General features: G+C 42.3%; 2 protein-coding genes across 2 annotated transcripts in view; one reads left to right on the forward strand and one right to left on the reverse strand.

Moving 5' to 3' along the window:
- The window catches only part of COQ6 (coenzyme Q6, monooxygenase), a 128,543-nt gene extending 115,236 nt beyond the window's left edge, over nucleotides 1-13,307 (reverse strand). Inside the window, 3 exon segments of the mRNA XM_029598451.1 lie at nucleotides 1,031-1,089; nucleotides 7,025-7,159; nucleotides 13,107-13,307. Of these exon segments, the coding sequence (XP_029454311.1) occupies nucleotides 1,031-1,089; nucleotides 7,025-7,159; nucleotides 13,107-13,263 (351 nt within the window). The 5' untranslated portion in view covers nucleotides 13,264-13,307.
- Nucleotides 13,308-13,336: 29 nt separating this feature from the next.
- FAM161B (FAM161 centrosomal protein B) overlaps nucleotides 13,337-16,063 on the forward strand; it is a 114,606-nt gene continuing 111,879 nt past the window's right edge. The window contains exons 1-2 of the mRNA XM_029598450.1: nucleotides 13,337-13,471; nucleotides 14,483-14,555. Coding sequence (XP_029454310.1) covers nucleotides 14,526-14,555 — 30 coding nt within the window. The 5' untranslated portion in view covers nucleotides 13,337-13,471; nucleotides 14,483-14,525. The remainder of the gene's footprint in view (nucleotides 13,472-14,482; nucleotides 14,556-16,063) is intronic.

Below are 16,063 nucleotides of genomic sequence, written 5' to 3' on the forward strand. Positions count from 1 at the left end.
GATATGATTTAACTGGACTTGCTGGGGGCTGCCCATTGAGGGCTAATGAATGTTTGGGATTATTCTGAGTGGTTTTCTACTCTGGGAGCTGTGTATTAACCATGTGAAGAGATTTCTTGAGGGATAAGTGGAAACACTTATACATGTTGTGAGTGTGTTGAATGTTTTTGTGATATGGGATGGATGCTGTGGGTTTAGGGTTGTGTGATATGGAACAGATTGAGTTGGGTGTGGGAGTATGTTGGGGACTATTTAGGGGGTATCTGTGCAAGGGGATGGGGTTTACCCATTGTAAAAATGTTATAATCATTGTATTTGACAGTTAATAAGTAACAGAGAACTTTACTTTTAGCAAGTGGTAATTTAATAAACATGTTTTAGATCTGAACTGTGAGCTGAGAGATTAAAATCTCCAACAATCAACACTTCTCCCTTCCTATGACCACAAATGTTCATAGTCTGAGCAATAAAATCCCAGACCTGCATGCCCTAATGGTAGAGATGGAATTGGAAACATGGTTATGAGTCTCATGAGGGCTATAACTTGTTAAGGAATGAGAGAGGACAAAAAGAGAGGAAAGTAGCTTATGTCAAATATAATGTCCAAGTAACTGAATTGCAAGGGACGTGGGGTAAAGAAGCAGCATTATGGATAAAAACAAGGAATCCACACCACAAAAAAAAAATTATCTTTAAGAAGAGGCAGAAAAAGTCCAGAAGTCCCTAGCAGCCTAAAATGGCAACATTGGTGTGGTAGGATGTATGAAGATGATACTGAGCAGAAGGTCTGGCAGCGCACTGGATACCTCCTCTATCTATGCTGAATTGCTTTTCCGTGAAAGTGCTAGATGAGCTTTCTGACTCCCCACAAGATGTGGATGGCACGCTCGTTTACCTTCATATGACTTGCCTCTGACAAACACACACAACAGCCAGGGGACAGAGAGACACATACACACTGCAAAAACAGAGAAAAACAGCAGGAAGAGAGATGCTCAGGCATTGGTGGAGAGTTAAAGGAGAAGCAGACCTGCATTCTTCTGAAGGGCTTCACTCGCATACTGCATATGTGATCCCAGGCACCCAAGCCTACAAAGAACACAGAAAGACATCATAAGACATCCTGCATCTTTACTACTCACACTAATTACATACACAGAAGCCAGATAAATCAAAAGTTTCTGAATATTGGGGCACTTTATATTAAGCTTTTAGCCAGATAAGTAGGTCGTTTCAGGGGCATTCTGGGAGAAAGCCAAAATAACCAAATAACTTATTCGGCTGACATTCAGAAGCAAGCAGCAGGAGCTTCCTGGATAAAACAACCACAGACATAGACAGTTAAATGGCGGTTTAAAAAAAAAAGCTTGCACAAGAACCACACAGCCTAATCAAGCGATCTTTCCTTACCACAAAGATCCCAGAGGCCCAAAATATCTATATCTACAGTTGTGGACCTCTAGACCCAATAAGCCTGCCATCTCCTCCCCCCCCCCCCCCCCCCCCACCCACACAAAAAAATAAAAAAAATATTTGTAATGCCACAGCCTTTTCAGCATTTCCCCCTCCTCTCTCACCTCTACTAAAAGCTTTATTTCCATTCCTCCCCACTCCCAAACCCTGAAAGCAGGCGGGGAGCTGGGCATCAAGCTCCCACTGCTGTGCCCAAGACCCCAGCTCCTCGCCAGCCTCTGGTGGGTGAGGAGGGAGAAATGTTTAAAACGTTGAAGTACCAACAAGGAAGGGCAGATGGCAGGCAGCTTCTTGGGCCTACAGCCCCACAACATTATTTAGCTTTTCGGGGACTTGGTGCGAGACTCTGGTTTGCACCATGCGGCCCTCATGCATGCTTTTTCTTTTCAATCTAACCACTAATCAGCAATAGTCTTTAAATATCATTCCCAGATAACTTGACAACCTAACCAGCAATGTTCAAATTTAGCAGGATAGGTCAGTTGGGTTTTCAGGATATGCACAATAAATATGCATGAGATAGATTTGCATACATTCAGTCTTTAGCACCTGCGTTCTGGAACTCTTTACCAGATGCTAAAGTGTAGCACTCAAAACTTTTCCTACTTTACCATCTAAAGAGTGTACTTAAATGTTTTATTCCAAGATAAACTCATTTCAGAATTTTGTCTTTGCTATGGTTATTTCTACGTTCTATTTCTGTGCAACATCTAGTGCTCTGTGTATAGGCGGGATAGGACAATCAGCAGGTATCCAATTTTGGGAGCCAGGCATGGTCAATAAGAACAAGGATTTGCCCATATTTAATTTAAGACTGGCCAAAGGACCATAAACATTCAACTCCTGTGCTAGCGCCTCCCAAGATGAACCAGTAAGTCATCAGCAAAAGCTACTAACTTATATGGAGCAGATTCACCAGGGCGAGGAGAAATCCCTTTTATAAGTTCATTGCCCCGAATATGATTTAAGAGAGGCTCCAACCTGATCTTCATGAATAAGACCAGGAAGGAGACGTGAGAGGCAAGTGGCCATAACCTTTGCTAAGAGTTTTATATCAAAATTGAGAAGGGAAAAATTAAAAAAAAAATTGAGAAGGGAAATCGGTCTATAGGATTCTGGAAGGGTGGGATCCTTCTTATCCTTGGGTTTGACTGTGATATACGCTATGTTGCGGTACAAAGGAGAGGCCGGAAGGTCAATAAGATCATTAAGCATTGCTGCCAAAGGCAGCACTACCTGGGAGGAAAGAATCTTATAAAACTCAGCCGGATGCCATCCTGGCCCGGAGCCTTCAAAGGTTTGGCCGTCTTTATGGCAAACTGAAGCTCCCGGGGTTTGAATGGGTAAGATTTAGCTGAGCTAACTGATCATCAGATAGACGAGGTAATCCCGAGTGAGTTAAATAATCTGCGATGGCCCCTGGATCTACAGGGTCAGCCTGATATAGCTGCTAGTAGTATTGGCAAAAGAGATCCCCATGGCCTGGTCCGTGTTAACTAGAGTACCGGTAGGAGTTTGCATGGTCGTAATGTGTGATTACTTCCCCAAGATTTAGTCATATTCGCCAAAAGTCTGCCTGATGTGTTGCCATGGTGATAATACTTGGCCTTAAAGTAAAAAGCAGATTTCCGCGCCCGAGCATGCAATAAGGAGTTTAGTTCATGCATAACAGCATGCAGTAATGATTTATTAGTCAGCGTAGGGGACTTCTCATAAGCACGCTTAGCAGTTAGTAACTGGTCCTCTAATGTGCGGATCTGTTGTAATTGTGCTTTGTTACTGCGAGCGGCATAAGCTATCAAAGCGCCTCTAAGGACTACTTTCGCTGTTTCCCAAAACAACAAAGGGTTAGATTTATGCTGCTCATTGTGACCAACATAGTCGTCCCATTGTTCAAGAAGGAAAGTTCAAAAAGTACCATCTCCAGACGAACGACGTGGGAAACGCCAAAGGCGTGGAAAAGAGTACGGCGTCCAGACCAGGAAATCAAGGAGGACCGGAGTATGATCGGAAACTACCAGGGGGGGGTCCAATTCCGCTCGTAGCACCCGTGCAAAATCAGTACTCCGAGTTAGAATATAATCAATGCGGGATCCCATGCCATGAGTTCGGGAGAGATTAAGGGTGGAGCGCCCTCCAAGCGTCCAGTACATCTAAAGCCTGACATACCATGGAGACACCCTTGGTAGGAGCATCCCCCGGGCCGGCCTTTTTGGTAGATCAATCACATTCAAGATCTAAGCCACAATTAAAATCTCCCCTGAGCAATAGGTGGACCCTTGGCATGGGCAGCCAGCAGAGCAACCAAATGTGTACAAAAGCTATGTTTATAGACGTTGGGAGCATATAAGCTGCAGAGAGTGAAATCCCACCCTTGAATTTGACCAATTAGTATGATGTATCGGCCCTCATCATCAGTTGTTATTTTTTCCAACTGAAGAGAGAGCTGTTTGCTACACCAGCCACCCGGGATGAACTTTGTGCAGAATAGACCTGATGTACCCACATTCTACGGAGTTTCTGATGCTCATGCGCATCCAACTTCATTTCCTGTAGGAAAGCTACATGGACACGATGGTGCTGCAACGATTGTAAAATTTTGTAGCGCTTTATAACCGAGCCAATTCCAGAAACATTCCAGGACCCAAAGCCACAGGACTGTGGCATGATACAGCATATGAAAAGAGAACAACATGACAATAATAAAGACGAAAACCATGAACTCGGGTCTCCCAGCCCAAACCCAAATCCAGAATCCCAACGGAGCCCTTTTTCATCCAACGATTACCGGCATGGTTAAAAGGGGAGGTGAAAGAAGCTATTTTAGCCAAAAGATCTTCATTCAAAAATTGGAAGAAGGATCCAACAGAAGAAAATAGGATAAATCATAAACGTTGGCATGTTAAATGTAAGACATTGATAAGACAGGCTAAGAGAGAATTTGAAAAGAAGTTGGCCAGAGAGGCAAAAACTCACAGTAAAAACTTTTTAAAATATATCCGAAGCAGAAAGCCTGTGAGGGAGTCAGTTGGACCGTTAGATGATCGAGGGGTTAAAGGGGCACTTAGAGAAGATAAGGCCATCGCGGAAAGATTAAATGATTTCTTTGCTTCGGTGTTTACTGAAGAGGATGTTGGGGAGGTACCCGTAATGGAGAAGGTTTTCATGGGAAATAATTCAGATGGACTGAATCAAATCACGATGAACCTAGAAGATGTGGTAGGCCTGATTGAGAAACTGAAGAGTAGTAAATCACCTGGACCGGATGGTATACACCCCAGAGTTCTGAAGGAACTAAAAAATGAGATTTCAGACCTATTAGTAAAAGTTTGTAACTTATCATTAAAATCATCCATTGTACCTGAAGACTGGAGGATAGCAAATGTAACCCCAATATTTAAAAAGGGCTCCAGGGGCGATCCGGGAAACTACAGACCGGTTAGCCTGACTTCAGTGCCAGGAAAAATAGTGGAAAGTGTTCTAAACATCAAAATCACAGAACATATAGAAAGACATGGTTTAATGGAACACAGTCAGCATGGCTTTACCCAGGGCAAGTCTTGCCTCACAAATCTGCTTCACTTTTTTGAAGGAGTTAATAAACATGTGGATAAAGGTGAACCGGTAGATGTAGTATACTTGGATTTTCAGAAGGCGTTGATAAAGTTCCTCATGAGAGGCTTCTAGGAAAAGTAAAAAGTCATGGGATAGGTGGCAATGTCCTTTCATGGATTACAAACTGGCTAAAAGACAGGAAACAGAGTAGGATTAAATGGGCAATTTTCTCAGTGGAAGGGAGTGGACAGTGGAGTGCCTCAGGGATCTGTATTGGGACCCTTACTTTTCAATATATTTATAAATGATCTGGAAAGAAATACGAGTGAGATAATCAAATTTGCAGATGACAAAATTGTTCAGAGTAGTTAAATCACAAGCAGATTGTGATAAATTGCAGGAAGACCTTGTGAGACTGGAAAATTGGGCATCCAAATGGCAGATGAAATTTAATGTGGATAAGTGCAAGGTGATGCATATAGGGAAAAATAACCCATGCTATAATTACACAATGTTGGGTTCCATATTAGGTGCTACAACCCAAGAAAGAGATCTAGGTGTCATAGTGGATAACACATTGAAATCGTCGGTACAGTGTGCTGCGGCAGTCAAAAAAGCAAACAGAATGTTGGGAATTATTAGAAAGGGAATGGTGAATAAAACGGAAAATGTCATAATGCCTCTGTATCGCTCCATGGTGAGACCGCACCTTGAATACTGTGTACAATTCTGGTCACCACATCTCAAAAAAGATATAATTGCGATGGAGAAGGTACAGAGAAGGGCTACCAAAATGATAAGGGGAATGGAACAGCTCCCTTATGAGGAAAGACTAAAGAGGTTAGGACTTTTCAGCTTGGAGAAGAGACGGCTGAGGGGGGATATGATAGAGGTGTTTAAAATCATGAGAGGTCTAGAACGGGTAGATGTGAATCGGTTATTTACTCTTTCGGATAGTAGAAAGACTAGGGGGCACTCCATGAAGTTAGCATGGGGCACATTTAAAACTAATCGGAGAAAGTTCTTTTTACTCAACGCACAATTAAACTCTGGAATTTGTTGCCAGAGGATGTGGTTAGTGCAGTTAGTATAGCTGTGTTTAAAAAAGGATTGGATAAGTTCTTGGAGGAGAAGTCCATTACCTGCTATTAAGTTCACTTAGAGAATAGCCACTGCCATTAGCAATGGTTACATGGAATAGACTTAGTTTTTGGGTGCTTGCCAGGTTCTTATGTCCTGGATTGGCCACTGTTGGAAACAGGATGCTGGGCTTGATGACCCTTGGTCTGACCCAGTATGGCATTTTCTTATGTTCTATATATATTTTGTAATGCTGGATGATCCCTAATCTACCAATCACTGCATCATACCCAGTACAGTCTAATTCCCCTACAGTGCCCCATGCTTGATTCTCCCCAATCCATTTACCCTTATACCTTGTCTGTTGCTTGCTAATTCACTTATCCCTGACATTATCCAATGCTCCTTAACCCATTTGCTCCTGCATCTTGCCCAATTCTCCATGACCCACTTAAATGATACCAAAGACTCCAGCACTGCACCAATACTCCCTAATCTGCCTATATTCCTTAACATGCTTATGTAGTACCACACGTTACCCTCTAATCCACAACAGGCCTGACATTCCTAATGTCTTACCTCCCTGCAATACGACAGATGCTTCCTATACCACCTACGCTTCCTATACCACCTACATTTACCACCTACGCTTCCTATAGCACCTACGCTTCCTATAGCACCTACGCTTCCTATAGCACCTACGCTTACCACCCACACTTCCTATACCACCTACGCTTCCTATAGCACCTACGCTTCCTATAGCACCTACACTTACCACCTACACTTCCTATACCACCTACACTTTGCTCTACAATCCTCAAGTCACATCTATCCCTGTATCATGAGAAGTCAATAACTAAACATAAAAGCTAATTGTCCAATTTCAAGGGTAATGTTAATAGAAATGTATACTCACTACTGAGAAGGGTTGTGGAGCCTGGGGTGATTGCACTAACTCTGTTACTGTAAATGTCAGCTACTTGGTCAATCACCTTCCTGTGTCCTGCTTCCAGCAGAAGAACTCGCTTATTTGAAAAGTGGGGATCATAACCTGAAAAAAAAAGTACAAGCTATGTTTTATCAGAGATGGGAGATTAGGGGAAAAACAGGACAAATGAGGTTACAGGAAATGTCAGAACAGAGTGCGTTAGGGTACAGCAAGCTTAAGACAGTTAGAATTAGGGAAATTAGGTCAAAAGAAGTGAAGAGAAATGTGAGAAGCAGGTTTAGAGGGAAGACTGGGACAGGGAGTGTAAGATTACAAAGTAAAGATCTCATTTGCTAAGCATTTTTGCCATGGAGAAGGAATGGGAGAAAAGCCTTAGTTAATCAGGCCCTCTGGGGACAGAGCAATACCTACAGTGCCTGAATGTAATCTGCCTTTAATACCTACAGTGCCTGAATGTAATCTGCCTTGAAGCAGTCATGAAAGATGGAACAGTAAAAAAAAAAAAAGAGTCAGGACAGGCAAAGATGAGGAAAGTTTGGGATAAGTAGGTTACAGATACTGAAAAAAAAGATTATGGTAAGAAGGACTGGGGTAAATCAACTTCCCAAAAATGCACTAAGAGCCTAGGGACATACAAAGAATTATCAATGGTGGGTTCTCAGGACTGAGAAGGAAAGCTTAAAGGGTAAATAAGAACAATTCAAATGTATCTTTTTTATGAAGCAGCATTACAACTTTGATGTAAAAGATAAGAGATATCATTCAAATTAGAAATTCCCAATCACCGCTTGCAATCCAAAAGATTAAATAACCAAAATCAAATATTTCTAGGATAAGTGTATCAGAACACACAGGTAAGTCTCTTCCTGCGAGCATAACAGTGTCTAATATCAAGCATAGGAATCTAGGCTTGTCTGTAATCCTAGTAAGACCTTCCATATTGCATCGCTCCTTCAGATCATGCTTAGCAATAGATGCACCTTGTTTCATGGCAACCACGTACCTGTGCCCTGGAGAGGCCCCATTTTTGTATATTAGCTTTCAATCTGCCAACTCTCGATTTAAATCTTTATAACATGCCACATAGAATTGGATGTTGAACGAGCATATGTGGAAGGGTATATTGAATCACCTAATCAAATCCCCCGATGTGTTCAACAACACTGGGGACAGCAGGGAGTCATGTGCTACACCACAAGATAAGGATGACAGCCTGGCCAGCAGCAGCTGATGATCCATCAGGTCAAAAGCAGTAGTAAAGTCCAGGAGCATCAGCAGTGAAAACAGGTCCTTGCACAGCCTTAAGTTACCTCTCTCACCAAATCCTGCGTTCCACTAAGAATTAAATCTAAAATAGCTCCCTCTCTTGTTGGCTCCTGAACCAATTGCTCCATGAAGCAGTCATTTATTACATCCAGGAACTTTATGTCTCTAGCAAGTCCTGATGTTACAACGCACAATAAAGCTCTGGAATTTGTTGCCAGAGGATGTAGTTAGTGCAGTTAGTGTAGCTGGGTTCAAAAAAGGTTTGGATAAGTTCTTGGAGGAGAAGTCCATTAACGGCTATTAATCAAGTTTACTTAGGGAATAGCCACTGCTATTAATTGCATCAGTAGCATGGGATCTTCTTAGTGTTTGGGTAATTGCCAGGTTCTTGTGGCCTGGTTTGGCCTCTGTTGGAAACAGGATGCTGGGCTTGATGGACCCTTGGTCTGACCCAGCATGGCAATTTCTTATGTTCTTACATTTACCCAGTCAATATTGGGGTAATTGAAATCTCCCATTATTATTGCACTGCCAAATTGGTTTGCTTCCCTGATTTCTCTTAGCATTTCATCATCTGTCTGACCATTTTGTCCAGGTGGACGGTAGTATACTCCTATCACTATACTCTTACCCACCACACATGGGATTTCTACCCATATAGATTCTACTGAGCATTTAGTCTCTTGTATGATCTTTATCCTGTTGGACTCTATACCCTCCCGGACATATGTGCCACACCCCCACCAAGTTGATCCTCTATCATTGTGATATAATTTGTACCCTGATATAGCACTGTCCCATTGGTTATCCTCCTTCTACCAGGTCTCTGTGATGCCAATTATGTCAATCTCATCATTCACTGCTATACACTCTAACTCTCCCATCTTACTTCTTAGACTTCTGGCATTGGCATACAGACATTTCAAAGTGTGTTTTTTGTTTGTATTAACAACCTGCTTTTCAGTTGTTAGGGATAATTCAGAAATCATTAATTTCGCTGATTTTTTACATATAAGCACATGGGCTACGTTTTCTTTTATTGGAACCTCTCTGTTGGGATGCCCTAACTCTCCTGTTTCATTAGTATCCTTCAAGGATACATTTCTCCGAACCATGCACTGCTGAGTGACTGTCGGCTTTTCCCCTTGTTCTAGTTTAAAAGCTGCTCTGTCTCCTTTTTGAAAGTCAGTGCCAGCAGCTTGGTTCCACTCTGGTTAAGGTGGAGCCCATCCTTTCGGAAAAGTCTCCCCCTTCCCCAAACGTTTCCCCAGTTCCTTACAAAACTGAATCCCTCTTCCCTGCACCATCGTCTCATCCACGCGTTGAAACTCTGGAGCTCTGCCTGCCTCTGGCGACCTGCACGTATAACAGGAAGCATTTCAGAGAATGGCACCCTGGAGGCATTTTAACTAATAGATCTGAAATTTCATTTTTTAGTTGCTGCAGAACCCTGGGGTGCATACCATCCGGTTCAGGTGATTTGCTACTCTTTAGTTTGTCAATCTGGCCTACTACATCTTCCAGATTCACAGTGATTTCATTCAGTTCGTCTGACTCATCACCCTTGAAAACCATCTCCGGAATTGGTATCTCCCCAACATCCTCATTAGTAAACATGGAAGCAAAGAATTCATTTAGTCTTTCTGCAATGGCCTTATCTTCCCTAAGAGCCCCTTTAACCCCTCGGTCATCTAATGGTCCAACCGACTCCCTCACAGGTTTCTTGCTTCGGATATATTTTATAAAGTTTTTATTATGAGTTTTTGCCTCTAGGGCCAACTTCATTTTTTTTTTTTTAAATTTAAACTTTATTGAATTTTCCAAAATCATGACATAACACTGTCATTCACAAAGTATGAGTGTCAACAATAATCACTCTCCACAGGGAGAGAAAAAAAAACAAAAGGAAGAGACAAACTCTTCTGAAATGCCTCTATAGCCAACTTCATTTTAAATTCTCTCTAAGCCTGCCTTATCAATGTTTTATACTTAACTGGACAATGCTTATGCTTTTTCCTATTTTCTTCAGATGGATCCTTCTTCCAATTTTTGAAGGATGTTTTTCTGGCTAAAATAACCTCTTTCACCTCACCTTTTAACCATGCTGGTAATCATTTTGCCTTTCTTCCACCTTTCTTAATGTGTGGAATACATATGGACTGCGCCTCTAGGATTGTATTTTTAAAAATGTCCTGTTGTACCACTTTTAACCTTTGCAGCTGCACCTTTCAGTTTTTATTTATAAACTATTTTCCTCATTTTATCAAAATTTCCATTTTGAAAATTTAGTGTTAGAGCTGCAGATTTACTTATTGTCCCCCTTCCAGTCATTAGTTCAAATTTGATCATGTTATGATCACTATTGCCAAGTGTCCCCACCACTGTTACCTCTCACCAAATCCTGCATTCCTTTAAAAATGAGATCTAAAAATAGCTCCCTCTTTTGTTGGTTCCTGAACATATTGCTCCATGAAGTAACCGCACAACCCTGGTTTCCAACCAGTTGAATCACCTAAGGCCAAAAAATGCCAAGGAGCTACTTCCCCACCTGAGGAGGCTCCGGGAATTAGGATAATCCTCCTCCCCCAGCAGAGCACTGCCTAAAACTGCAAGTCTCAGAGAAAAGCCCCTGCAGAGAAAAAAACTGAAGGCAAGAAAATTTTTTTTAACTCAAGAAGTAAGAACAGAATCCCCACAGGGATTCTTTCCTTTAGGAGGTGCTGGAAGAGGGCTTCGGGTAGTGGAGGGAACCAGTCCCCTGGCTATCCAATTCCCCGGAATCCAAGGGCTCTACAGCCAGAGGTATCCAACCCCCCATTCGCCCTGCTCCACCCAAGGGATTGCCCGTGATCGGAACCTCACACTTCGGGGAGCCCTACAAAAACTCAGTCCAGAGCAGCAGGATGCATGACCACCATCTGCTGGAGACAGAGAAATACTGAGGAGCTGCAGATGGCACTAGAGTTATATTGCCAGGCCTCGAAGTTTGTTCTCTGCCTCCATCTGCTGTTAGGAGGATATAACCCATTGGTCTGGACTGATCTGGGTATGTCCAGGAACCACAGTTTTCCCTTTTCTACTGTACCTTGCAGAAGACCTCCAGAAAGACCAAGTCACTGCCGTGGGGCCTGAAGGAACCCACTGAATAAAGCAGGCTGTGCAGTTGAAGCTCTCTCTCTACTTCCTCTTACTTTTTCTTTTTTTGCAAAACCTTTGAGGCACTTCTCAGCCACAGGACACCAGCTGACACACAGTAGAAAGAAGGATTCCACAGCCCCACTGCCTAAAGCTGCCTCAACAAAATTTCTTGGGAACTTCAAGAGAATGGTTCCCAGAGGGAAGGAAGACAGGCTTGATATTGCCCTGTACACTAACACCCTCTACTCAGTCTTTGTGTCACCTTAGAAGCTCAACTTCTTCCTGTTGAACCACACTAGATCTTTACCATCTGCTGGAGACAGAACTACTGATGAATTCCCCTACTGCACCAGACCAAATAGAGGATGATGTCAGAATGAAAGCTTCTCTATCTCAGATCATAACTGACATCTGGATTGGTCTGGTGGGATGATAAAGAATTTGCTAATTGTTTCACATCCTTTCCATAAACAAGACACACCTACATTAACCATTAACATGTCTGCTCCATGGAGGTTGGTGTGACACACCAACCTCCATGGAACAGACATGTTCAAAATGCATATGGTCAAAAGAAGAGCTGAGGAAGCACTGAAAGCCCCATCTGTTTCTCTTCCAAATTTGAAAACAAAGGGAGAGAGGGGGCACACACACACACTCACCAAAATGGTCTAGTTAAATCTATATTCAAGTGCAGGAGAAGTCTGTTTGACACGGACAGCCAGCTCCATTAGCCACCTTGGCTGCTGCACAAGGCTGCCAGAGCTCCTCCACTGCTACTGCTCCCAAAACTAAAATGAGTCACATCCAGGGCTCAGTGCATACTCTCCCTGTCTTACTCAGCCTAGGGATATGAAAGGTTGGAAGCATTTAGAGAATGCTCGGGAGGGGGAAAGACAAGGAGGTGCAGTATGGGGCCTCGCTATCCTTGCCCTGTATGCTGCCCACACTCCAGGACTCATGCTGCAGCTAGGAAGAGGTATGTAAGGAGCTGCTACATATTTACGAGCCACTACTAATGACTTGTTTCTGTGAGGTGCTGAGAACAGAGGTGCTCTGCTAATCAGAGATTAGGGACATTTTCATGACACACCTCATCTATTCTGAAGGTACACTGGGAAACACTAAGGTAATTTAATGCCATTTCTGAATGCATGGAACTGTAAATCATATTTTACTTTTAGTTACGATTACAATCATAAATAAATATTTCCAGTCCTATGTCCAGCAGAGTTCCCTTGAATACATACAGCTTAAATAAAAATACATTATTTCTGTAAACTGGAATTTCTGAGCCAAACTATATAACCCTTTATTTTATCTAGAAATAATGGAAAAAGTTTTGCCTGGACTTTACCGGTATTTCCAGTTCATTTTCTGTATTTTGATTACTATAATGTGAACAGTTTTAGGTCAAACTTCTGTTTGAGGGAAGCGGTATACAAGAATAACATAACATTTGCTAAAAACAGGACGTATTCTAAAGCTGTCAGACTGAACTCTGTGACATTCCCCACCTCCTTTAAGCTCCGGGGACACGGTAACATATCAGACGACAGTAGGGCTTTAAAAATGATTGGCAGTAAGAGTAAAACAAAACCCAGTTAGTCCTGTGCAAGTGCAGCACGAGGCAGCGATCATTTACCCAGCGCACAGGCCATGGCCGTCCCAACCATGCCTCCCCCAGAGATCACCACATCGTACAAGTCAGGTTTAGAGCTTGCACTTCTCCTCGCAAGACAAGACGCAGCCCCGAGACCGAAACCGCACAGCCCCCGGGGCCCAGCGAGCAGCGCCGCCATGCTGAGGACAGAATCGCTCCGCGCATGCGCGCCGCCACAATGCCGAGAACCTCCCATAATGCAACAGCAGCTTCTGGTCCCGAGCTGAGGGTTAACGTGCGCATGCGCTTACTGGCTGCCGCCGCTCTTAGCCCGGGTACAGTGCACTTCCGGCTTTTCTGGCTGCAGAGAATAAGCAGATTTGGGCTTAGAAACAACGTGGACTGAGGTAAAATAATGCGAGGGTGCTAAGAAGTATTGGACCAGCTTTGTTGCAGTATTTTTTATTCCATGATTGCATTGGGCCGTGCTGTGAGTACCACGCTGCAGGAACCCCGATAGGAAGAGAAGGGGGATTGAAGCTGTTCGGGGAGGGAAAGCCCGAAGCGTTGGTGAAGGACTGGGCGCCCAGAAAATGCTGCAAGAGTCGTGGGAGTTGGTGTGACCCGGTACTTGGTTCTTGCGCTTCCCCGTAACTTAGGAGCTGCTGTCCTGCGGTTACCATGGGAACACGAAGCCTGAGCATGCGCATTGCGGCTCTGTTATTGCAAAGACCTAAGCATAGGTGTGATGTGTAGGAGGTGATAGGATAGCCCACCCATCCCCAGTATACCCTTCCTATCCGTGGCAGCCCCCTCATCTCAAACTAGGCAAGCTACACCGCTGCACTGAAGCTGTCAGAACTTGGACACTGTCGGTGAAGCTAGATTTAGGTGTTTATCTCTTCTTAAAATAGGTATATGCTGTAATTTAATCATATTTTAAGGTTTTTTTTAAAAATAGCTCTATGAGCCTTCAAGTTTGGATATTTGAAAGAAAAGTCTTGAATGACAGTTATAGCTCGACTGTTGGGAGTATGGGGAGACTGGTTTGTGCATAATACCCGATATTGTTCATGTTTTTTTACTTCAAAGCACATTTCCTCAGGTTTTTAATACACAGATTTGACTGTTGTAGTTGATTTAATTCCACTAATTTAAAGCTACTCACACATGTACTAAGTTAGTCCACTAAAAAGGTATTGTCTACAACATGTTTGACCCTTATTTTACTTAAACTGCACAAAATATACCATGTGTATACTGTAATTTACATCTTTGAGGCAGGTTGGTAAAAAGTGCTAAGTTATAAATAGATAAGTCCCTGAATCTAAGATTCTGTCTGCCAGATCCCTTCTTTTCCTCAAATATTGCAAAGAGACAGTTTTGTAGAATAATTAGTGTGTTTTTTTTATTCTTAGGAACTTGTCAGTTACAGTACATCTCTGCAGAAAGAAGATTTAGATGGCAGAAGCAGAGATACAAAAAAGCATGGTAAGCAAATGCACAGAAAAGGGATGGAGGTATTGCCCTGTTTGTATTATATATATATTATATACAGAACAAATCACAAATTGTATATTATGGTCCACATTATTATAAGTTTTCCATACATGGCAACAAGTTAGAAACATGGAAACATGACAGTAGAAAAGACCATATGGCCTCTCTAATCTGCTTAGCCACACAACTGCTCAGCTCTACAATCCCTATCACTCCCTCAGCGATCCCCTGTGTTTGTCCCATGCTTTCTTGAATTTGGATACTGTCCTCATTTCCTCCACTGCAGGTGTACCCCGCTACCTCCTATATAATAATTTGGTATAGTATACACATAAACCTCATAATCCATCACATTTATTTTATAGCAAACTGTAAAAACTCCCAATAAAACTATCTACTTTAAAAACCATCACATGATCATTTATAAGCTCTTTGAAACAGGACTGTTTTTAGTCCCAAATAAGGTCTCACCAGGGTAATATCACCTCCTTTCTTCCGCTGACCATTCCTCTCCCTATGCACTTGAACATCTTTCTTGCATTTGCTACTGCCTTATCAACCTGTATAGCCACCTGGAGATCATTGGATACAATCACCCCCAGATCCCACTCTTCTTCTGTGCATAGAAGAATTTTATCCCCTCAATTGTACCACTTCCTTAAGTTTTTTGCAGCCCAAATGCGTGACTCTGCATTTTTTAGCATTAAAGCTTAGCTGCCAGGCTCCACACCATTCCTCAAGCTTCACTAGATCTGTCTTTGTGGTTGTTTTCAGGGAGAATTGGGAAAGGTCTCAAATCTCAGTGGATACTTTGAGCATTTGTTTGTCCTGCTGCCCTCCCACTCTTTTACAATCAAATTTTTCAAGCAGCTAGTTTCATCCAAGACTCATTTAAATCAGATGTTAATTTTCAGGAATTTCAGTTTTTTTATGGATGTAGACTCCCCTACTTGTAAACTGTTCCTTTTTTCCTGTTTCTTGGCCTCATTGGGGTGGGTTTAATATATTAAGCTACTCACAATTAGGACACATCTTAGACTTAGTCTTTGTGATGCCTCAACCTCAAGCCACTTACTCAACTGTGGCTGTTCCATGATCTGACCATTCATTGATTTCTGTTGATCATCCACATAATAAAACATCTCTCAATTTTTTGAGGAGCGGGTATATTGATAAGTGACGAATTTGCCAAGCTGATTAGGATTGAATTGGCAACTTTCAGTCCCAAGAAATGTATAAAGGGAATAATACAAATATTACAAAATCTTTACTCTAATTTATAATATTTCAATATAGAGTTTTTAAATATGACAGAATTCCATAAGGCATGCTCATATCATTAAACATACCAACCCTACACATATCAGAGTTTTATAAAAGCTAACATAGAAACATAGAAACATAGAAATGACGGCAGAAGAAAGGCCAAAACGGCCCATCCAGTCTGCCCAGCAAGCTTCACATTTTTTTCTCATACTTATCTGTTTCTCTTAGCTCTT

Source organism: Rhinatrema bivittatum, chromosome 4 (genome assembly GCF_901001135.1).
Source record: "Rhinatrema bivittatum chromosome 4, aRhiBiv1.1, whole genome shotgun sequence".
NCBI classification, from domain to species: domain Eukaryota; kingdom Metazoa; phylum Chordata; class Amphibia; order Gymnophiona; family Rhinatrematidae; genus Rhinatrema; species Rhinatrema bivittatum.